The sequence below is a fragment of the Cyanistes caeruleus genome, chromosome 3 (assembly GCF_971803275.1).
Source record: "Cyanistes caeruleus chromosome 3, bCyaCae1.hap1.1, whole genome shotgun sequence".
Classification (NCBI taxonomy): domain Eukaryota; kingdom Metazoa; phylum Chordata; class Aves; order Passeriformes; family Paridae; genus Cyanistes; species Cyanistes caeruleus.
In genome coordinates, this window is record NC_141703.1 from 64108601 (window position 1) to 64132790 (window position 24190).

Consider the following 24190-nt stretch of genomic DNA (forward strand, 5'->3'; position numbering starts at 1 on the left):
AGCTGAATTGTGCACTGTGATACGTAATGCCAACCAGAAATATACTAGAATTAGTAATTAAATGAAAATTTTTGCTTAAGGAAAACATGACAAATCCCTCCCCCATAACTCATAACTAGAGAGAATAAATAAATAGCAATGCTAAGAACCCAGAAAAAAACCTAATCTTTCGTGGGTGTGCTAGATAAGAAATGTCTCTTCATGACTTCAGGCAGTAGAAAAGGCATTAGACTAACAGGCACTCCAGAGAGTGCTGAGATGGCCCAAATTGTGAGGACGGGAACTTCTTCTTCTACCCCTGACAGATACACGCATTTCTGTGTAGATTCCCAAGTAGTATTTAAATACACTGCAGGAAAAATAACTATGCCTTTAATTTAAGTGGATTTGAATATTCTTTTCTAGAAAACCTGAGCTGGCGTTGTGAAATACCCAGCAGTTTACTGCTCTCCTTAAAAATGGATATTTATTTGGTTTTTATTAGGGGAATTATGTCCAAAGGATTTACTTAAACATTTATGTATTTAATTGGGCTAATTTTTCTCAATCACATAAAAGTGGTTGTATAGCTCCATCTCTGACAAAGAGGAGTTATTCTTCAAATGATGATACCCTGCCAAGAACAACTCCATTTGTTGATTAAATTACATTCAATAGATGAGCTGCTTTGCAAAGGGGGATGGGGAATAACCTCCATTCTGGTGCACCTTAGAGGGGCTTGCTCCCTGCTCTTCTCTAGAGATATGGTTCTGCCATCATGAAAAGAAGCACACGGATAGATTAGGCCTTTGACAAATAACCTCTTGCAAATCTTGTTGAGAGGTTAAGGCCATGGCAGGTCTGTGCCATGTTGCTCTGCTTGTAGTTCCCAGCTTCCAGTCAGCATGACCCCTATGAAGATCTTGAAGCCCCCCTCCCTATTGTAGTATCCCATCTGGATTACAGATCACAAATGGAGCAGAGTTCCCAATGAAACACTGGATTATGAACAGGAGAAATCTTCTACCACTGTTTTTAGGGTGTTAACTCCTAGAAATAGGGCAATATAAATAAATGGGGACAAGGAAAGAGAGTTGTTCATGTTTTAAACCACCACAGTTGCTTGCTCATTGACTGAGTCTAAGTCTGTACTCTAATTTGGCAACAGTGCCTGAGGTGGAGACTAGAGTAGGAAATGAGTATTGCTCAAAGGGGTTGAGGACGGACTTTCACTGAGGATGGACCAGAATCATCCTAATCTCTTGTCACCATGCAAACTGTTACTGTTGTGTTGCATTATTGGCATGGTCTTGCCTGTGGGCCCATTCAGGGCAGCAGTAACGTGGCACAGCAGGACGGAGCTGCTGACTGAAGGGTGTGGAATTGTGTCAGATCTCCAAAATCCCATGGTCTGCAAAAGGAATTAGCAGGCAATTTCCCAAAAGTAACTGTCGTTATTGAGTCTCATACAGAACACATTCAATTTTGCTGAGCTAGAGGCACTAATACCATTTTGTTTTCATTTCTAAATGTAACACACAAGAAAAACAGGTGAGAAATGAGTGTTTTAGCAGGAAAATCATTGAAGTGAGTGACTGCATTAAGGTGAAAATATGCACTAAAGTGAAGACTTCACTAGACATTTGTAAAAGCTTCCACATTTTGCCTATATAACATGTGTGAAGAAATCTTCTGAACTTGCATGCCTGTTTTAAAGGGACAACATCAGTGTACCTGTGTAAACACTTTTGTATTGGTTTTGAATGCCTAAAATCAGTGTGAAGCTTCATTTTAGACCATTGATTTCCCTGGATGTGCATGTGGAAACTGCTCAGTTTTACATGCTGATTTCTGTTGTGATTGGTGCAGAGGCAGCCAAGTTCCACAGCAGGTCCCAGAGAGGTCAGGGCATGCTCAATTTAACTCACAAAACTGAGCCTCGGTTGGCATCTGGTGAAACAGCACTATGAGACCAATACCTAAGAGCCCAAAGAGCAAAAATGTTTATCTAGAGTAAGATCCACTTATTGAAACATAGATGATTCACGTCGTCACAAGCTACCAGCTTCCACTTCCCAACCACCACATGTATGAAGTGATATTAGGTACTTATTAACCAGAAAGAATGAAGACAAAATTTTAGATAGACTCCAATTTTTAATGGAACTTTTTTTAACTACCTGGAAAGTATTTTTTCTTTCTTTAATGAAATACAATAGTTCTATCTCTACCTTCATGGTCAGAGACATCCTTGACCTGGGGGCCCAGCTGCAGCACCAACCAAAGCAGCTACTCCAAACACACACCTTTGCTTGCCATCTCTGGCAGCCCATCTGTCTGTGGACTGCTGTGAAAGGGCTCACCTGGCCAAAGTTGCTGTCTAGAGAGTGACTTAAAGGCCTGGCTCCCGTACTGAACTAAACAAGCAGCTGGATTGGCCTCAAAAACTCTTAGAAACTTCTCTCTTGATGAATATTTGTTTCAAAAAATCATTATTATTATCATTAAAATCATTATTATTTCAGTTCCCCTTTGCCACTTTTAGAGGGCTTGAAATATCTTAAAGAAAACTGTTGACATGATAATTACTTTTGCTGTGGAAATGTTAGAGAAATGATCTTTAAAGCACTTTCCAGGAAAACAGTGCAGTTACTTAAACAGCATAAAAACCCCAGAAACAGAAAGCAGTGTGGATGTAAAAAAGGCTTTGTCAACTATTTAATGTCTGAGGTGGCATCATTTCAGCATCTGGCTGAGTGTTGACATAGAGTGCCAAAGAATCAAGAAAAGGATTTAGAAGAGAGGACAATTTGCTAGAATCCTATTAAAGGCAAAATATACAAAGGTGTTTTTCTATGAGCAATTTATCTGAAAAAGGCATTTTTCTTGCTTGCAGATCCTCTGCTTACAGCATGAAGATTTTATACATTCATTTTTTGACTGGGGCTGAGAACAACCTTTACAAGAATACTTGAGCTGCAGCTGCTGAGTTCTTAGATAAATGACTGAGTAAACTAAGTGCTAGTAGAGGAAGTATTCCATCAAGAAACATTTCCTCTTTAGTGCTACCCAAACAGCTTCCATTCTTAAATCTTTGTAAGCCTTTGGTGACTGTATCAAGGTCCACATATATTCTGCCTAACATAAGGAGAGGCTTACAAGAGCGTATAGTGACAGGACAAGGGGGAATTGCTACTGAAAGAGTAGGTTTAGGTATTAGGTAGAGATTCTTTACTGTAAGGGTGGTGAGCCACAGGAACAGGTTGCCCAGGGAAGTTGTGGGTGCTCCATCCCTGGCACTGTTCAAGGTCAGGTTGGATGATCTGAGCAAGTTCTAGTGGAAAGTGTCCCTGCCCAAGGCAGGGAACTAGATGATCTTTATGGAGCCTTCCAACCCTGCGCATTCTATCAGTTTGTGATAAGGCACATACCTTTGTTGCCAGAATTAGACATGGTCATGCAAGAACCTTCTGCTGTCAGTAGACATAAGCAGCAGCATCCAGAAAGGGACTCAGACCACCTGGAGCAAACATTTGGTGCTCTTTATTACTCATAAAGAGCAGCTGAACTGCTTGTTTGGAATCCTTTCCTTGTAAAAAGGGAGAAAAATAGGAGCTACCAGAGCAGGGTTCACCTGCTGTACTTAACATGTTTACTTTAAGAGGAAATAAAACACACTTTTGTAAGTGACTTTTCTTCTTCATAGTCTCTGAAGGGAGTCTGGGGCTCTAGTCCAGTCTGAATCTCAGCATTGTGGATGTTGGAAGAGAGGCAAAATTGATTTCACTTTTGCAGTAGGTTAGCTTTCTGCTGACTTCTCGCAGGAGGCCAAGAGAGCTCCTCACTAGCAGCACATAAGCTAATTGCTCTTGGGAATTTGAGCGTTGTAATTGACACTGGGTATTGGTTTCTCCTTCATTTCTCCATGATAAATGCACAGCTACAGCAAATTTGAGGTTTGATTAAACAAAATTATGTGATCCTCCAAAGAAAGGAGGATTTGATCATATATATGAGTGAGTATATGCATACAGCAGGAGTAAAGTATTTCAAGCTGGCTTTTTTTTTCCCCACTTTTTTACCCTTCAGAACTTTATAAAATTTTATGCATTTAGTTACAGATCAACTATAAGTAACCAAAATAGCTTGAAAAAAATATAAATTAAAAAAATTTAAAAATTGTGTATTTTTTTAAAAGATAAATCCATTGAAAAAGTAATATCTGTGCAACAGGAAAAGTAACCAGCTCCACGGAATTCATTATTTTGTAGCAGGCTGTTTCCTTAGCTGTAAATTTTACCTTATATAGTGTTCTTTCTTTGTTTCACATAACTACTTTAGTTCTTTCTGGACGTATTCCAAGTTCCAACTTCTTTTCCTGCTTTTGCAGCTGATTTCATATGACAGTTTTTCATTGTTGCTGTGTCAAGAAAAAGATCTTCAGCTATTTAATTTATCTTGGCTTTGTTTCAAAATAATTTTACCTTCTTACTAATTAGCTGATTATCTTTTGCATTCATTTATGTCTTTCATATTTCCAAATCCCAGTATATCCCTTAGCATCACACTCTTTATATTTTTTTTTTCTGACTACTTTTCCAGCACCCTGAATGATTATATGAATTCACATTCTCTAGAGTACTGTACTCTCATGTGAACCTGTTAATTAGAATTCCTGCACAACTTCTTGGAAGTAGGAATTGTAGGTTTTATTTTTGAAGGTATATAATTTATTCTCTACAGTCTGGCTAATTCTAAAACCTTTTCTCCTTCAACTTGGAAAATAGGCTGTACTTAAGGTTAATTGATTAGAGTTTGCCAGATACTCCAGACTGCAAGTCCAGGATAGTCTTAAAATTAACAGCAAAAAAGGTACAAATATTTAAGATACTAAGTCTTGCAATTAACAGGTTTGCATCCAAGACACTTTCATATTCAGGATATATTTTCATAAGTGGCAATTATTGGTTATTTTAGATGAAACCATATGTTATTTCCAAGACCTCGATAACTATATGTGATAATTATTTATAAGACATCATGAATAGAAATCCTGGTAAAATTATGTTTTGGCAACTGAATCCTGGCACAGCTCCATGGTAGATCAAGTATCTGCGTATTGTGTGTTGCCAAATTTTACTTGCTCCCAAATTTGTCTTGTTCTTTATTTGCCTATATATTTAAGAGGAGGAGGGGAGCAAGAGGATGCATATCCTGGCCTTGAGGATCACATTAGAAATCAGGAAAAGGCATGGAAGTGCTTTTTAGTAAGCCCATTAATCACTGCAAAATTACCTTTCCACATTTACTGATTTCTTTTGGTTTAGTAAATATTGTTTTATGTTCCACAGGACTCTTTTCTGTAAATCTTCTTTTGACAGTGTCCTTCTCACCATAATTTTTGTCCTCAGTCCTCAGGGACAATGATTTTTCTCAGTCCTTTTAAAAAAGGGTGCAATGTTTCCGGTCTTCCATTCCTTTATTTGCTTGGAAAATGGCCTTCTGTGCCTATAGCTTCAAGCTCCATGATTCCATTATTTCAGTGTTCATCCTGATACTCTTGCAGCCAGTCCCAGTAAAACAAAGGTGAAAACAAAGTTCTTAATGGCTTGTTACAAGCTTATCTGAGCCAACTTGGATTGTAAAGTCCTACTTTACTGAACAACCAGGAGCTCAAATTATTTATGCTCTCTTAAACAAAATAACAGAAAAAATAACAAAACCCAAAAAGCCAAAACAAAAATCCCATCAAAACAAACAAACAAAAACACACACAACAAAAAAAAACCCACCAAAAAAACAAAAAACACAAACCCACAAAAAAACTCCAAAACAAAAAAAAAAACAAACCTAGAATTAACTAGGTGCTTAAGTGCTGAAGTCACAGCCTCTCCCTTTGTACTCACCTGTCAGGTGAAGACTGGTTTGTTAAAAGCAATAGCAGTTCTTTGCAGGGAAGCAAGCTGCTGTAATGCATGTCATCTCTATCACCTAGAAGAGCACTTCAGCTAGCCCATCTATCTTTCTTGCATCTCCACACCCTCAGTGGAAGGGGATTCTTTTACCTGTGTATATATGTGTATTCCAATGCATCTTTCAGAGAAACAACAAAGCTTTTGTGCCCTTGTGTGTGTGTGTGAAAATTGACATGGTTTCAACAACTGCTTTAATTCTATCAAGTATTTAGGTAGTATTGCTTTTCATTTTAGAACTTTGTCATTAAAAAAAAAAAAAAAAGGAAACTGCAATACTGGATTTCTAATCTTTTATATGACAGGCTCTATGAATGCTACTTCTCAACTTGATGGTTGAATTTAAGTCCCAAAATATTTGCAAATCTCTTCAACATTTGCTTACTACTGAAACATGACTAGTCCTGCTGGTGTGAGTGCAGTAATAGCTTCTCAACTCTGCCTTTTATAAAGCTTCCTGATCCTTTTAAAATCAGTGTTTTATATCAATGTGAAGCAGAAGTCATTTTACAATTTAAACTGCAATTAAATTACCCAATTATTGATAACAAACAATCTTTCTTTAGTATGCAGTAGACTAAAATAGGCCATACATGTTGTAAAATGAGAACACCAAAGCAGAAACAATGACTCCAAAATATTTTCCTCCTTGTGCAAATAGGGTTTTAAAGGGCCTGACATTGTTTCATTTTGACACATGGCTATGCAATGTAGGCATTCATTGCAATGAGTACCTTTGAGATGGATTATCTCTGTTCTTGTGTCTATCCTTAACTATACTTGCAATGAAAAGTATAGCTAAGTCCTGTTCCCTCAGACACCTGCCCTGTTACAGGCTCTTCTGCAGCACAACAGCTTGAAATTCCGTTCTGCACAGCATCATCCAAGTACAGATCAAACTATTCTTTCCAAGGCCTCCCACTGCTCTTGACATGGGCTAGAAATAATGGCCAGGTTTATTGCTGTGTTATTATTGCTCTAAGGTCAAGCTGCCAGCTCTTTCATCCGTTCGCCTGCTCTCCCATTCTTTCATTTGTTCATCTTGACCCAGCTCACACTTGTGAACTACATTGCATTTGTTAGATCAAGAGGCTGCCTGCCTCCTGTGCCTCAGAGCATTACGTAGGGCAGTGGTCCTTTGGGTAAATGGAGCATGGTATGGAGAAATAAATGTTCTCTTCAGCCAAGAGTGAATGTGTGCATTGTATCTGTTGAACACATCTCTGACACTGATTTAACAGCTCTTTCTTCTTAATATGTATCACGCATACTCTCTCCCACTGACAAGGTACAAAAGTTGAAGTCACACCATGCAGAAGGTCAAATTTACTTCATTCTCTCCTGCTTAGGTTACAGCTTTGGGCAGTGCCACCAGGTGAATCTTTAAACTCTTTTTAAAGTAGTATTTTGACATTTTCTCTACCTGGAAACATCATGATGAGAAAAATTAACTTTGTCAAGTTGCAACTACAGTTCTCTAGTAGTTTTTGGAATATTTCACAATTTAAAAAGACCTGCCAGAGGGAATCCATCTCATCACAAGAAATAACCTACCCTGGTATAAGTGTGATCATTTTCAAAGCAATCCAGTGAGCTGAAACATCTGGTGTAGGCTTAAGTCTATTTTTGAAATTCTCAGCAGAAGCTAAGGACAGGGTGTGTGCTCAGGCAAAGCAATAGGTGGCCCAGAGACAGGTCTCTCCATGGACAGCTGGGTGATTGGGCAAGTGTCAGTATCAGGGACATTGCCAGGCACTTGACAGCTCTCCAGGGTTTCTGATGGCCTTCTCTTCAGGAAGTCACTCTCTGTGTGGACTCCTGTAAGGAAGGTAAGAATGGTGTTACCTACAGAACACAACTAGATGACAAAACCAAGTAAATCTCTTTGTCTGCTCCAGTACATTAAGGAGAGTGGCTAGTGAGCTCAAGCCAAGGCTGCAAGTCCTCAAGTTCTCTTGGTTACATCAGTATCTTTGTTTCACTGGACATTTTTTAATTGAAATTTTGTGAGGGCTAGGAGGAAAAAAAATGAAACAAGTGTTATGCTTCCTGCTGTGGTGTCAGCCTGAGATCTTCAAAGTGACCAGGAGCGTTAAGTGTTGCCTCCCACTAATGTTTCCTCTCAAAGTCTGCCAGACAATATCCTGCAGACAGGATATATGGCAATGCTGTCTGCCTTGAGGCGTGTGAATGCCTTGGACATGTTAAGATGAACAGACATTTTGTGTTTCTTGTGCCTAAGGCAGGATTAGCTTAGTTGATAATTGCCTGAACCTCAAGCCTGGCCCTGGGGGATGCCATTGGGACAGAATACCAACATGACACCTATTTCTAGATGGAAGCTCTGTTGTTACCTTCTGTTCTCTGAAGGGAAGGATGGTTTCTGCTGCTTTTGGGAAGGTTGGGAAAGAATTATTTCATTGCTGCTTGTGCCTAACTGAATGCACTTACTGCCCAAAGCAGGATGATACTACCCGAGGTGTCAACAACACAGGAAGAACCTCAGTGGTAACAAGTCTCAAGCACTCAAAAAAGACAAAGACGATGTAGCCCAAGTGAAAATTGCTTTTGAGATGGGTTAAAATCCTGAGAAGCAGCAACAGCCATCTCCTTGCTTTTGGAGATCTCTAAAGAGGCTTCCTCCCTGCTGCAGCTACTGTTTTCCTAATATCCTCCCCTATGGCAGGCACAATACCTGAAAGGGAAGTAATCACTTTATGGTCCATTATGGGATTCCCCAGCACCATTTATTGGTGATGAGTTTGACTATATAAAGACACTGAGGCCTTTAAATGGATTCAAAGCCATATTGTGATACTCATTGTCTAGAAGATGGATGAATTTTTCAGCAATGAGTTGTGACCTTGGCTGGGGATAGGGAAACTTGTCTATTTTTTTATTTCTGGGCTCTATGCTTCCATTCCCACAGTGTCTGCCGTGCAGGTGATCCCCTGACGCCACACGTCTTTGCGGATGGTCAGGGTTGATGTCTGTGTGAGGGGGATGCGAGCAGGTCCCCCATGCCCTTGGTTATATGCCCCCGCTGCAGAGGCAGAGCCCGAATTATGCCCCGTGTTCCCTGTCTGAGGTGGGCATACAAGCAGGCCGAAATTTCAGGAAAGTGGGCAGAAAGGAGAGGGTGGTGGTGCCGGTGCTTTCTGCCATCTAATGCTGACCCGTGTCCCTCTGTTTGCCTTGCAGGGACATGCCACATCGGCTGGGCCTACTACTGCACAGGCGGGGGCGCGGCGGCCGCCATGCTGGTGTGCACCTGGCTGGCCTGCTTCTCGGGCAAGAAACAGAAGCAATACCCCTACTGAGCCGGCCCCGGGCACCGGCCCTGCCAGGCCCCCCAGGTCTGCTGGACAACAACAACAAACAAGGAATTTTCAAGTGCTTTCTCTCAGGAGTGGGACGGCGGGCGGCCCCAGGGTGGCAGGGAGGTGAAAGGCGGTGCAAAGCCACCCGGCTGGGCTACGCAGGGACAGGCTCTCTCACCCGAGCCTGCTCAAGGTCTGCTCCACAAAAATATAAGCAAGGAAAACTCTGCTTTGGCAAATGGTGAAATCCTGCATGCACCAATTACTGGACAGGCTGGTGAGGGGAGGCAGCGCCCAGGTGCTGGGGTAGTGCCTGGCAGCCCCTCAGTGCGGCGCTCCTGAAAGCACACATGCACGCACAGATGTTGACCATGGCACAAAATAAGTAGAGAGGAAACTTTTTTTGGTGCGATTCTTCTTTCTTTTCCTTTTAAATTTCTCTTCTTTTTGTTTTTAGTTTTTTTTGGGTTTTTTTAACTGCTCTCTGGTGGTTTAAGACTCGGTGTTGCAACACTTTTTAATGTATGCATTAAACTTAATAAAAGGACCAATAAGCCACTTTATCAGTATTTTGTATAATCTCTACACATTTTTCTTCCCCAAACATTTATCCACAGGCTTATTCAGCCCTATATAAGTTTTATTAAGACTCTGTGTTTTCAGCATTATTACAAAATGCAACATAATTACTTGGCATATGTACCCTTACTATAGTACTTTTTATGAAATGCAGCAAATGGACGTTTTCTCGTCCATTGGAAATTCCACTCACGGTACTGTAGAGCTCTGTTGGTTATGTATGACTAACAGCAAACTTCTTCCAGACATAGATTTCTGTTGCTGTTGTGTTTAGCTCATTGATGTTGTATTGTGCTGTACCATGTTTATTATTTCAATATTCATTTTTGTAAAATATATATATATAATATGTGCTATTTTATGTTTGTATTTGAAAATTCTCTGTAAATAAATTTTTCCTTGATCAATACTTGCAATGCATGGTTGTCCTAGTAGATGAAACAATTCCATCCCAAGTCCCCACTGGAAAAATTCTCAGAAATACTCGTAACTTTTATAACCATGCTGTATCCTTTTACCCTGTAAAACACGGACATGGTTAGGGTTCAGTTACACTGCCTGAGGAGAGACATCTCCTGCCACTGGAGACATTCTGGCATATTCCACATTTTTGCCTGCTGCTGTCAGGTATCCTGAAGGATTTCAGCAAGACCCTCTCTATTTTGTCCTGTCTGCTAAGGACTCAGAATTTCACACAAAACTGTATATTCCAGTTTAGCCAACTGAAATAAGCCTTTACTTCTTAATACCAGTAACTCAAATACCTACCAGGTAGCATTCTCTGCACAAGAAGCTGGCACTGTACATAAAAACTTTAAAAATCAATCTTTTATTTTTTAAAGCAATGTGAACTTAATTCATGGGAACTTGTAAAGGGTTTTCAATCATAACTAATTTATTTAATCATAACTAAACTAATGTTATTCCCCTTCAAATTTGTTTTTCTGATCCTGTTTTCCCAGGATTATATTCCTGTTGTGTATATTTATGTTACCATCTATGTTTCAGTTGCAATTCTGGTGGTTAATAACACTTAGAGCTGAATAATCTGGCATCATGCCAGTACTTTGTACATTGCACTGGGCAGATTTTTGGAGGAAGGTGTAAATAGCAATGTCAGCTTACAGTGATCAATCCTGACATCACTCAATGGAATTTTATTGAGTTTCATTATAGGCTGAGCACTATTTGCTTTATGGTGATGTGCAGCAAAATCAAAATTGTACCTTACCACTCCCAGATTAGCCCATAATAGCCCCAACTCATCTGACTGCACTTCTGCTGAGGAGTGCACCAGCCATACGGGGGATGTGCCTCCCTGCACGCTCTTCCAGTAGCACCAGCAGAAGCAGGAGCTCTTCCCTCCAGATTCCAGGTTTTAAGGCTCTTCCTTTCTTGTGAGAACTCAGGACTGTACCTAACCTGCTGCTGCAGGAAGTCAGCAGCACCCCATATATCCTCACAGTAAGTATGAAATGTGCCTGTTATGGTTGTGGATTGCTGCTTTATTAAAACTGAAGGAGGTGTAAACACAGCTTTGACTGGCTCCCCTGAGTGCAGTCAGATCTTTGGCAGGTGTATCTCAATTGAAAAATGCTGCCTTTGTACAGTGCATTACTGTGGAAACATGTCTTTCCTTCCACTGAAACTGTGGTTAGCTGTAAAAAGTTTCTGTGACCTGGCTATAAATATGTGTGCTGCTATTCCATATTTGACTCTTGCAAGGTTATATCCTGGACCGTGCATCATGAAGAGCATTTTGACTTTTTTTAGATCTTCCTGTGCTTGGCTTCAGGCTTGATTTATCATGACAAACTGGAATTAGGCAATTACTTCGTGAAGAAAATAAGGGTTTTGTTGCGATGAAATACCATTATAGCATGACTGAATTTGTATACAATCTCCTTTTTAAAATTTGGGCTTGAATAAAACGTCAATTTTTAATAATCAAACCAATAACGTATGCTGCACCTGCTTTGAAGCTGTTTATCATATAGCCTTCAGCTGCTGTGATATGAATAAACCAATCACAGCTTAATTAGGTTTGTCCATATTTGTGCATTTTGGTTCTGATATCCATTTTGCACTAGAATATAAATACCATTTATTATCATGGTTATCAAGCCTCACAGCTACAAACTCTAATAACTTCCAACCGGCAAAAGATTGTTTTCGATTTCACAGTCTGAAGTGTCAATGAAATATTTACAATATTTACCATGTTTAATTTTCCATTTATTTATTCTTGAAGATGAGGAGTTTGGCCTTGCATTTGTCTAAACAAAAGAGGTAAGCTTGCACACAGTCCTGGGTCACTGAATTCTTCCCCTGCCATTGCTGGCAATCGTACACCATAATCCCGTTCATAAATTTATGAAGCTGTATTTTAGAACCAATTAAGCAGTTTTCCCCCAACAAATACATTTGGAAATTTATTTCAAAATCTCATTCTTTGGGTGATTATACTTCCTGTGTTGCAGCCCACCCAGTGTTCTGGAGCTCACTGTAAACATACATGTCAGAGGTCTTAGTCAACTTCCAAAAAACATGCTAGGAGCTGCAAGTTTCATCTGCCACTCCCACCTAATACAGGAGCTATATATATGTAAAAAGAAGTCCTCTAATCTCAGGCTACACTTCATTATCAGAAGCTGTTTTAGGACCACAGGATAATTCAGGTGGGAAACAGCCTCAGAAGATGTGGTCCAACTTCCTACCCAAGGCAGGATCAGTCATAAGGCAACAGGCTGCTTACGAGTTTATCTCACCCAATTTTGAAAACCTCCTAGGATGGAGGTGCACATCATCTCTGAGCAGCCTGTGTCACTGCCTGACTGTCCCAAGAGGGAATGACTTTTCTTTACAATTGATCTATTTTTTTCAATTAATGACGACTGTCTCTGATCCTCCCACCAAGAAAAACCGTGAAGAATTCATCTCCATTTCCTGCCACCTCCCTATGGGTGTTGGGTGGCTTCTCTTGGGTTACTGTGTGCCCCCACAGCCATCTTTCCACCAGGCTCAGTAAGTCCTGGCCTACATCACTGCAGGGCCCTCTTCCTTCATGTGTGCATGAAGATTTGGCATTTGTCCTGGTTGAATTTCCTAAGTTTCCTATTGTGTCATTCCTCCAGACTGTCTCGGTCCCTATGGCTGGCAGCCTTAAACCTCAGTGTATCACCCAGTCCCCCAGCTTGGTGTCATCTGAAAACTTGGTGAGACCACACTCCTCCACTGGTAAAGCCATTGGACAGGACAGGTTCCAGAATAGACATGGGTATCCCATTCACTGCAGGCATCCTGTTCCAACCAGGAAACATGGAGCCTACCGAGCCTCATCATCTAATCAGGCTTTAACCTCCCCCTCCAGACCATATTAGCACAAACTTGGTGCAAAAAAACTGGGAGCCTGTGTAAAAAGCCTTGCTAACAAACATCTACTGCTCTTCCCTCAGAGACAAAGCCAGTCATTACACCATGGTGAGTCAGAACATATAATTAATATATATAATATAAAATTATAATATATAATTTGACTGGAAAGGTACTTCATATATAAGCTCAAGTGGAGGTGGAAGAACTTGATGCATCTTTATTTACATAAGTGTAGTCTTTGGGAATGATTGTGGGAGAACACATTCCCCCACCCAAATCCCAGGGAGCTGGGGACTTTCCCTATGCAGCTTAATATGCGCTGCCAAGACTCCAGTCCTGAGCATTAGCACGGTATTTCCTGAGAGGGAAAATGCAAATGGTGTCATTCAAGCATTAAGTCAGTCATATCTGCATAAATATGAGGCATGTGAGGGCCTGTCTGGAGTTTGAGAGAGCATTAAGCTATTTCTATCAAAAAGTCATTGCTTTTCAAGACTTACATATTAAACAAATTTTCACTATGTGCCGTGGAGTTTGCTCTCTCCCCAAAACACAAATATAAGTCTATGACAAAAATCCCCAGCCCTTAAAAATGTTTTGAAATTATAGCTCTTGAGGCAGTTTAACCCCTCTATTTCCTTTTTCTTGAGGGAAAATCCAGAATCAGTTGTAACTGCAATTTATCTGTCATTCACTGAAATAGTCTGTGAAAAATATCAAACTGAATGACAAGACAGATAATCTGTACATCAACATAAGCATTAATTTTTCCCTACATACTTAACCTTTCAGAGAGACAATGGTGAAATTAGATACGTCTTTTTTTAGAAGTGACATTTAAGTGTAATCCTTTAAGAAGACAGGATTTTAAGTAAATGCTTTTGAGCATTAAATGTTTTTATTATTATTCTTTAAATAATGATGGATCAGAGAAAAAAAAGAAAATTTTGAAGCAGTTTCAAGCTCACTTGTCTTAGTGACAGAAGGATGGTTATTAGGCTAAAATAGAAATAGAAGGCCTTTTTTCATGCTCCTCATCAAGAAACAGAATGTTCATTGAAATTCATATGGATATTTTAGCTGAGTAAAGACAGGCTCTGCGTCCTTCTGTGGACAATCTTGAGACCTTTTAGTCTGCTAGAAGTATCTGCTGTGAATGTCAGTATGTTGAGTATATATTCTATGTTACGCCAAACATATTAAATTAGGTAAATGAAATTATAGGAATTCTGAAAGGAACATATGGTACAGCTTCATTATATATATCTACGTCACTAAGACCCAGCTCATTGCTGCCTGATTTCCTGGCTAAGAGCAAATGAGCTATAAGTAACTCTGCTCTGAGCATCTTCCATCACACAGGGACATCTCATGACCCTCAAAGCTCCTCAGCAGGCACTGTAGCCATATTGGCCATCACCAGATGCACAATCATCTCTAAATGTGCACCAAGGCTGCTTGTCTCCCCACTGATAATAAAACAGTTTGGCTTGGAGTGGTAATGGTGAGGCAATGGTACAGAAAAGCCCCATCTCACCTGAAGCCTAGACCAAATGCAGGTCTATGTTAACAGGCAGAAAGCTGCTCATACCTTGGGAATGTGGGAAAATTTTGCTGTTACCATGGAATTCTCCCATCTGCAGCAATCCTTGGCAGCCCAAGGAGTGAGTCTGTGAGTGAGTGAGTGAGTGAGTGGACACTCGGGCAACTTTAGAGACATTTTTGTCACAGGACAGATGTGGAGGCCAGTGCCTGGGTTCCCAAGAGAACACAAGAAGTGCTCCCCTCTAGCTTGTCAGAGGCAGTCCCAGCTGGGGCAGAGGGCAATGCCTGTGCACAGCCCCTGCAGCAGCCCTTGTGTGAGACCTCTGCATCAGCCCTAGCACCAGGACAGATGCCAAGGTGTTTCATGAGCTTCATGTGCATTTGCCAACTGCCTGGAGTCCTGCTCTGCATGCATGAATATCTTCATCCTCTTTTCATTCTCCAGGAGATATAGATAGCTTTGGTTATCCTCATACCAGACAGCAAAATCAATATTTAAGTATATTTAATAAAGAAATAAAGTACATTTGTTTGGCTTGTAGACAGTGTCATGCTGTGAAGCACTTCTGCTCCAGCTCATCAAAGAACTGAGTATTTCATCAAGTAATGGGCAGCCAATTTCTACACAGAAGTGGGTGATTTTCTACAAATTACTCTGCCTCTAAGCCAAATAATTTTATCTCGTTCCCTAAAACTCTGCCAGATGTGACCACTTTTCAAAATCTTCAGCTTTTGAAAGCATGGTGGCTTCTAAAGAGAAAGCAAGCTCTTCATGTGGATACTTTGTACCCTGTTAAAGATAACATTCACTCCAATAGGCTTGGACCAAACTTCATGATCCTGGTCCAAAAATTATAGCAGCCTATGGCAAATAGTCCACTAACTTAACTTAGGCATGGATTCAATGGGAAAAATGCAGTAGCTATTCTTTATCTGTCTTTATATTATGTTTTGGTAAAATGTCCATCTTTTTCACTATGGAAAACATACAGACATACATAGACACGTATTCTATAAGCAAAAAATCCCTATATCTTCTTCATTTTACACATATCTAAATGTTTCTTGTGATATGAGAATTAAGTAAAATAAGATTCTACAAAAGCAAAATCTATGTGACATGTAATATTGGCAATTAGTATTTATTTAGGAGTTATGTCTTCAAAGATCAAAAGCTCTTAATAAAATAATGTATTTATTTCTCAGATAAACAAATTTCGGGATTTGGATAATAAAGCACCTTTTTTTGCAAAGGAAGCTAGCTGTGCATCCTTATCTTTCCTGTTCCAGAACAAGAAAAAACAAAATGGGTTAACAAACATAATGAACTTTTCAAAAGATACAAAGTAAAATCTGCTGTTGATGTCAGGCTGCAGTTCTTTGCTGGTATTACCAAGCTGGGTGGGTACAAAGGGACTCTTTCTACTGCCAAATGGAAATGGTAGTGAATAGAACATGGTCTTGTACTGGGGAGTTTACTGACAACCCCACTACAGGGTGGTAGTAGAGGCTCCACGCCTGTGACTCCCTGTAGCTCAGGAATTCTCCATATAAACCATTTAGATTATTCTTTTTCATATTACATAATTTTCCATATTTCCATATTATAAAATTTCCATATTTTCCATATACTATCAGTGAGCTTTCTATTTGACCAGCACCTATAAAAAAATATTTCTCAATTTATCAGTAGGGCCCAAGTCCTACCCCAAAGTAAAGTAACTCCACTTTACAGCAAGAGTAAAGGACTTTCTTTCACTCAGTGGTGGTATCTTTTGGTAGGGAAATGGAGGAAAGAAATCTCAATTAAAACACAAGCTATAATTAGGATAGTATATTTGAAATGATAAAGTGCTTCTTGCCTGGAGCTCTGTTTCTATATTAAGTATTGCAGTGTGAAATATTTGTTTTCAAGTAGCTGTCAACATAGCATTTGTTTTCTACACTGCTGGGATTAATACCTAATTATGGGGTACACAGAAATTAAAAAGACATTAGAGTGCCTTACTACACCTACCTCTGTCTCTGGCTAAAATCAGAGCTTGCAGAAACTCCTTCACCCTGCTCTTGCATGTTGGCTTCAGCAGGTCCGTGTGTCTGACAGCCACCGCAGGAAGTGCCTCTGCTCAAAGGCAGGCTTGTGAGCAGGCTATCTGCTGCTCTTCTCCACACCACACTCTCCAGACCTCTGCTACAGCTTGCTGCTGCAGAGCATGGCTGCCACTTTTGGAAGGTTTCAAGCTGTTTCTCACTAACTGATCAGAGTACCTTGTTATGGGATAATCCGTTGCCAAAAGTTTAAGTGTTTCATTTCCAGAGTATTTCTTACACCCCACTCTCTAGAAGACCATTGAACAACACTGACCTAACAGTTGTCATCACTAATACCTATTCTATTTTTTTTTTTTTTTTATGTCCTGGGGCAACAGTACCAGGAGAAGTCATGCTGCAGGCAACAGACCCATTGTGGTAAGAGGGAAGGAGTTAACTTTTCAGAAGTAGCACGTAGAAAGTAAAGGCACCCATGCCCAGATGCGCAGTGACATTTCAAAGAGGAGTAACATTAAATGTTTAGCTCTGCAATGAAATATTAATCAATCTGCATTTGCTGTCAATATGTAGCAGTGGTATTCGCCTCTCTCAGAAGAGTTACTCTGGTTTTGTCATGTACTGGTGAGCAGTTCCTCAGCTCCTCTGTCTGTAGTTTGTTATTCCTGCTCATACAGTCAATATCAAGGAATGTGAATTATAGGGCAGCTTTCTGGGCCAGCCTGACTCTCAAGATATTTTAGCTAATGGAGTAAGATCACTGAAGCATACCTTTCTAGGAGCTGATTCTGTGTGACCTGTGACTTGCAGTGTAGCTAAGCTTAACTTGCAGCTATGAAACCAGCAATCAGAAACCTAACAGATGACTAGATAGAAGCTGTTGAAAAATGATAGCTGTCAGCAAGTAATATAAGCTGAAAACTTGTTTTTAAGAAATGTTGATATGAAAATTTAGGCGCTGGAATAAAAATAACTGTTATAGAAATTCCAAACATGTACCTCAGCAGTGTGTTGATACTCAGTTTTTCAGTAACTTCTGTTCCAGGTAATAGATGTAGTTTTGTTTCCAGCTTATCCTATATTAGGAAGATTGAGGTCTGATTAAATGTTTATTAAGCCTTGCACTTCTCCATTCTTTTTTCCTCTCTGTTTTTTACTCCTACAAGACATTGATCTTCCTGGTGGAAGCCACTGTATTCACCGGTATTCTGTCACTCCATACCTGGACATTTCAAAACTTTTTTTTTAAAAAAAAAAAAAAGGCAAATGCTTTTCACAAAAAGATTCAGCAGCTTATTTCATATGCATCTTCCTTTGGGAGCCACAGTAAAACTCCTGTGAATGCAGCACTCAGTGCTGGGTACTTCACTGGCTTACATAATTAGGAAACATTGCTGCCTGAACCTTGTTCAGACAGATGATTTCAACAGTCAAGAAGTAATTGTACTTAGAAGCAAAGCCTGCTGTTCCTTTTTCATTGCCTCTCAGACAGCAGGACCATTCAGAGCTGCCTCAGCACAACTGTGAAATGTTCTGAGCTGCTTGGAGCCATTTCAATCAATCTGAACATTTATTTCCTTTCATGGCAATGCAGAGGGAAGGTGCTGACAGAACCTAAACACATTGCTCCAGCTTTGCAGCAATTCACAACCCAGCTTCTGGGGCAGGTGGTTTTATGCTGTCCAGTGTTTTAAGGAGCCCAGGTACTGCTCCCTCATGCTGATACTTTAACCAGCTATGACACTGTGGATGGGGAGAGAGCTCAGAAGCGGTGGTAAACTGGAGATCATACTTTTCTCCTCTTCCTCATGGGCCCAAGGAGAGGCCAGGTTACCTAACACCTGATGACTGTAGACCACCAAATGTATAATATGAGCAAATAAGAAAAGTGATTGATAACTTTCCTGCACACTTTGGACAGCATTTCTGTCAACAGCTGAACTGGAAAGGTGACAGCCTTGGACTCTTCCCCCAACTGCCCTGGCTACCAGCTGAGCTTCAGGACACTGCAAAAAGTGCCATCCTCTCAATAAGGAGGATACATTTTCCATATGAGCACTATTTTTTTTTCCCTGCCTACCTACCTCTAGGAAAAAAAAACAAAAAAAACCCACTCCTATATTGCTCAGGCTTAATTGTATAAAAAATCCCCTCCCTCCAAAAATCAAGTAAGGCTGACAAATGTCCTGAAGACTTTTTTAATGCCTAAGAGGTGTGCATTTTGGCAACTGTTTACTGTCTCTTGAATAAGGGAATCTGTGATAAGCCATTTGTTTTGTAAGGGAACAGTGTCACCTCAAATTGCTGAAGGATACAGTAGCAACTTTCCCAAATTGTCAGCTATGTCAGTTCCCTTTTATTTCTTGGCTTCTTAGTACACTCCTGTGTACTAAGTAAATTAGTACAAGTTAAATAGAGAATGGCCACAACCCTGCAATGCTTCAAGGATGTAGCTGTTGACTTTACCAATATAAAAAACTAGAATCCAGCAGAAACCTATGCTTTTTTGCACAGAATATGAGAGCTGGCTTTTGAATGATAGGTCCCATTGAATTATTATTATTCCCAAGGCCTGAGGATGTTTCTTTTCTGGGAACTGACAGAACTTAAGGTTTCTTAAGGAGGCTTTGGATTACAGACACAGCATGGGCTCTATCTTGTGAGCCATGTCTAATGAAAAAAGTCAAGGAATTCTCAACTGTTGTCTGATCTCAGTTCAGGACTAAACCTCCAAAAATCTCCATAGCACTGGGAGATTCCACAGATTTTTTATGATTTGTGGATCAACTGCCTGTGGAGAAGGGCATCTAAAAATAGCTGAATGATGAAAGGACATGCAGGGGATCTTTAGCAATGGAGGAGCAACCTGGGGGAGGCAAGAAGAAAATTGGACTGCCTTCTGAAGTGTTACTGCTGCTGACAAAGTACCCACTTATTCTTAGCATCCTACAGTTCAGCACAAAAGGGCTGAACTTAGAGGGAAGCAACAGATTTCTCACATCAGTATATCTTATCTATGCTAAATTAAAACCACTAAATGGACAATATTGAAACTTCTCCGAACAGTGGCTCATGGTCTTGGGTATGTTCATGCCGAGAATTGGGATGAACTAACTTTGGCATTCCAAGAGGACAAGAGTGTGAAAAACAGAAAGTGAGCACAGGCTGATAGAAGCCCCAGGGTGTCAGGATCTACACACGCCTTACTAGCATAGTCAGGGAAATGTGTACAAATGTGTTGTACACATGTGTTGTGTGAACTCCTTGTATGGCTGGAGCTGGAGATGCAGGCTGATCTGGGGATGGTTTTGGTCCCAGGGTAGCCAGGTGTGCCTACCAGATGCTGTCTCCCACTGGGTGAGCAAGATGTCACTCTCTTCACTGCAGCATGTGTCACCAGAGCCACCCAGCTCCTGCCCTGCTCCCTTCCAGGGCATGGGACTCTGCTGGGTCTGGTTCACCATGGCTTTCCTTTTGTCTCACCTAGCCCAGGCAGTCCATGCTGAAAGCAACTGTGCCAGAGCTCTAGAAAATCCCTAGGCCTTCACAGAGAGAATTGAGGACATGCAGCAAGGCAACCTACTTCACTGAGCAGCTCTTAGCATTGCTACACCATGGGACCCTGCAGAAGGACCCCACAAGGGAGGCAGAGGAGTCCACTGAATAAATGTCATTAATGAATCTCAAGCGTCTTTCCTGGCGCTCATGTCAACAAATGCAGAATTTTTACATTGTCAGGTCTCAACGAACTTCAAGAAGATGCCTAGTGGATCTCCCTATTTGAGAGGCAGGGAAAAGGAGGCAAGCACTCACAGAATATTGCCAAGAGCTGCCTGTGCAAGCCAAAGGCAGAACCAGACCTTATGAGCCAGACTCTATCAGACAACTGCCTTTCCTATGAAGCATCACTGCTTTCTGGGAGGGCTTCACCTGCATCTTCCAGGTTTTATTAATGTGCTTTGACCAACAGCTTCCAACGTTTTCCTTCTATTACAAAGTTCCTCAGAGGACAGGGAGATTTCCTTCCAGGTGACATCTGCCTTGACACCACTTCTCCTCCTGGATGTCGTTGCTATGACAGCTGCTCCTGGTTTGGCAAATCCTCATCCTGCCAGTCCTCTGCAAACACAACTCTTGCATATCTTGTATTTTCCAGGAAATCAAAATATGCTCCTGTTTTTAGTCTCTCAACCTTCTCATGTTTGTGTCTCCTTTTGTTTGGAATCAGTGATGTTAAAGCAGACTTGTGCTGCCAACATTTTAACAGCAGGTTTCAGAAAAAATATCCCCACCTCAGCCAATGACAGATTTAGAGTGCTGCATTGCTTAGGTTGCTGAGAAGAGAGGCTGGGGAATATTCTTTTATGGTTTACCTTTGAAACAAAAGCTCTTACACATAAAAATCGGGGAGCCAACATTACTTAGCAAATAAATGCAGCTTAAGTGCTCTTAACTGGAAGTGGTTACCATAAACCTTCCTTCTAAGAAATCGGCTGGGCATTTTTCTGATGCTATGTACTGGAGTTCTGGGTGGACTGGCAGAACGACTGTGTGTGCAAGAGTGGTCACTCAAAGGTGTTGAGAAAAGTCATGTTAGCAAATGTTACAGCCCACAGGAATATATATTCTTTCACTGTCCTCCGTTGCCATTGTGAAGCGCACAAACACCCATGACATGTGGGCATTATCTTTGTTTAAATTCTTGTCAGCTCTGGTCTGCACATCTCCATGCTGTTAAATGAATTAAACTCAGGTTCCCCTTGCCCCCTGACTTATCTACATTGATTTGCATGTTAATAACTCTCCTTCCTTCAGTCAGTTTGCTCTAGCCTCTTCCTGATTTGCTCTCCATGGTAACTTTGATTGAGTTCCTTGCCCTCAGCTCACAGTATGGGGAGGAAACTGAAGCAAGGTGATGCAGGGGAGCAGGTGACTCTGGTGATTGTTTGCTTTCACCACCATTGCCATTTCACTGGTAAAGCCATGATGAGCAAGCTGACTATCTTGGATGCTTTGGATACCTAGCAAGGACAGATACTGTTCTACCCATCTTCCCTTCCCAGAACCCTGGTTTTCAATACACACTCAGGTATCTTCTGCATGCATTTATGTTTTGCTCATCACTGAGACCCTCATGGCTCCCCCAGTTCTGTAACTCTACCCTCCTCACTCTCAACAAAGATTTTAGCTTTTTAGCTTGGACCTCAGCCCATCCTGACTGAAGAAGCCAGCTGAGAGAATGATCAAGTGTAGTAATAGCCATTCACTCACATCCATGCTTTCCAGAAGCTGTAAGAAAAAATTGGCCCCTCTAAACCAACAGCTTTGTCCTGCAAGCAACCAGTCAGCTGTGCAAGGATCATTCTGCCTATCTGCTGGCAACTTGTGTGGGTAGTCTGAGTCTGAGCAGAACTCCTCATGGGAAGAAGCTTTCCAGTGCCAAAGAGGAGAAGGCTGGCTGTGCGCCACAGCCCCCAGCAAGTTCTGTGAAGAGCATGCAGCTACCAGCCCACTGAATCTGGTCCCTTGTGTCTTTGCACATTGCTTCCTTGGCTCGGGGCACGCTTTCAGAGCGTGTGTTTGGGGCAGGAGGGAAGCTGCTGCCATTGTTGTACAGTTTCAGTTGAGTTTTCTCAACTTCCTGGTTGACTGCCAAGGACTATGAGGCTTAATTTCCCACCTTTGAGTTTCTCTTCCCCTCAGGATCTTCCCATCTGCTGCATTTCATGTTGCCCAGGTAAAGCTATGTTTGCCAGCCTTCCCCTTCCAAAAATACTGCAGAGTTTGTTTTGGTTCCTCCAGATTGTGCTGGCTTTGACTCCATGTACTGTGACTACTGACTCATGGTCCTGCTGGTCACCTCTATATGATTCCAAAGTTTTCATTATCTTCTGCTCTTTGCAGCTCTATGCAGATACATTTGCCTCATAAAACTTAGCAATCTGTTAATGTGGCCACTGTAGAGATCAGCATTTATATCTGTGCAAGATTTTTTCAGTAAAATAAGTCTAAAATTTAAAAAATATCATCAGTTGTTCCCATGTTTTTTCTCCTCATAGACTACAGAGAAAAATATTCCACTGAGATTTCATAAACAAGCTAACTGAACTGCTTGCATTTTTTTTTTATTTTTATTTTGCATACATTTCCCAGGCTCTCAGATTAAAAAATATCTGAGATACTACATCAGGATATAACATATTCTGATATGTTATTTGCTGAGTGCTTTCAAGTGAGCCTAGAATTGTGCACAGTGGTACTGAGAACCTGAGCACAAGACAGTGTGGAATTAGCTTTATCCTGAGTCCTCCTTGCAGAATGTAAAAGAAAGCCAAGTGTCATTTACAGCATTGTCTTCATGTCTTCCTGGGAGTCCTTGCACATGTAAAAGGCCAGGTTCACTGATGGGACCTCAGTGGATCAACTGCACCTGACCAGCTTAAAGCAGAGATCCTTTGTCAAGCCTCATGTTGCAGCTACAACTCAGTGATATCCCAGTTTAGGGCAAGCACACCCTCACTTCAAAGCTTGTTCACTCTGCTGGTGGGCAGCAGAAACCAAACCTGTGAGCCCAGTGGCTTGCATTGTGTGGTTTAACCAAGTGCCACCAGCTGCTTGCTCACTCAACTGTCCCCACCCTGGTGGGATGGGGATGAGAACTGGAAAAAGGTAAAACTCATGGCTTGAGATAAGAATAGTTTAGTAATTCAAATAATGTATAATAATAATGACATTGATGTTGGTGATGATGGTGATGATGAAAACAAGAGAAAGAGAAAGGAATAAATCCCAAAAGACAAGTAGTATACAATAAAATTGCCTATTTTACTTACCAATCCCCAGTCAGGCCCTGAGCAGCAATCAGCCCTTTCCAGCCAGCTCCCCCAGTTTGTATATTAGGCATGACATTCTAAGGTATGGAACATTCCTTTGGCCAGTTTGTGTCACCTCTCCTGGCCACACTCCCTCCCAGCCCATGGCAGAGCATGGGACACTGAGGTATCCTTGGCTTAGGGTGAGCACTGCTCAGCAACAGCAAAACATCAGCATCTTATCAACATTATACTCATGCTAAACCCAAAACTCAGCATTGTAGCAGCTACTAAGGAGAAAATTAACTCTTTTCCTGCCAAGACCAGTACGGACAGGTGGGATGGCAACTTGCTCTACTTGCACAGTACACATGGGAAACCTTGCAGACCCCTTATCTGTTTCTTGCCTGAGGATCAGAGGTCTTCAAATAAAAAAACAAAAACCACAGATTAAAACCCTTTCCCTTGGAAGACTGCCAGACCCCATTTTGTCCTCCCATTACTCTTTTACCTTCAAGCTGGCCTTACTGCATACATTCATTATTTGTTCCCTCTGTCC

General features: G+C 41.0%; 1 protein-coding gene and 1 long non-coding RNA gene across 5 annotated transcripts in view; one reads left to right on the forward strand and one right to left on the reverse strand.

The window, feature by feature from the left end:
- The window catches only part of LHFPL6 (LHFPL tetraspan subfamily member 6), a 138139-nt gene extending 127882 nt beyond the window's left edge, over positions 1–10257 (forward strand). For both annotated transcript variants that reach the window (XM_023947332.2, XM_086881432.1), the window contains exon 4: positions 9153–10257. In XM_023947332.2, coding sequence (XP_023803100.1) covers positions 9153–9271 — 119 coding nt within the window. In that variant the 3' untranslated portion in view covers positions 9272–10257. The remainder of the gene's footprint in view (positions 1–9152) is intronic.
- LOC147654196 (uncharacterized) lies at positions 2123–23826 on the reverse strand. Of its 3 annotated transcripts, XR_015284679.1 has the most exons (3): positions 23653–23826; positions 5275–7769; positions 2123–4399 (listed from the first exon to the last, which is right to left on the reverse strand). It is a non-coding gene; the product is annotated as an uncharacterized LOC147654196 (long non-coding RNA). The 3 variants fall into 3 exon arrangements; XR_015284677.1 differs by lacking the exon at positions 2123–4399 and having other exon boundaries at positions 4667–7769; positions 23653–23815; XR_015284678.1 differs by lacking the exons at positions 2123–4399; positions 23653–23826 and adding an exon at positions 9128–9535 and having other exon boundaries at positions 4667–7769.
- Between the last annotated feature and the right edge of the window lie 364 nt (positions 23827–24190).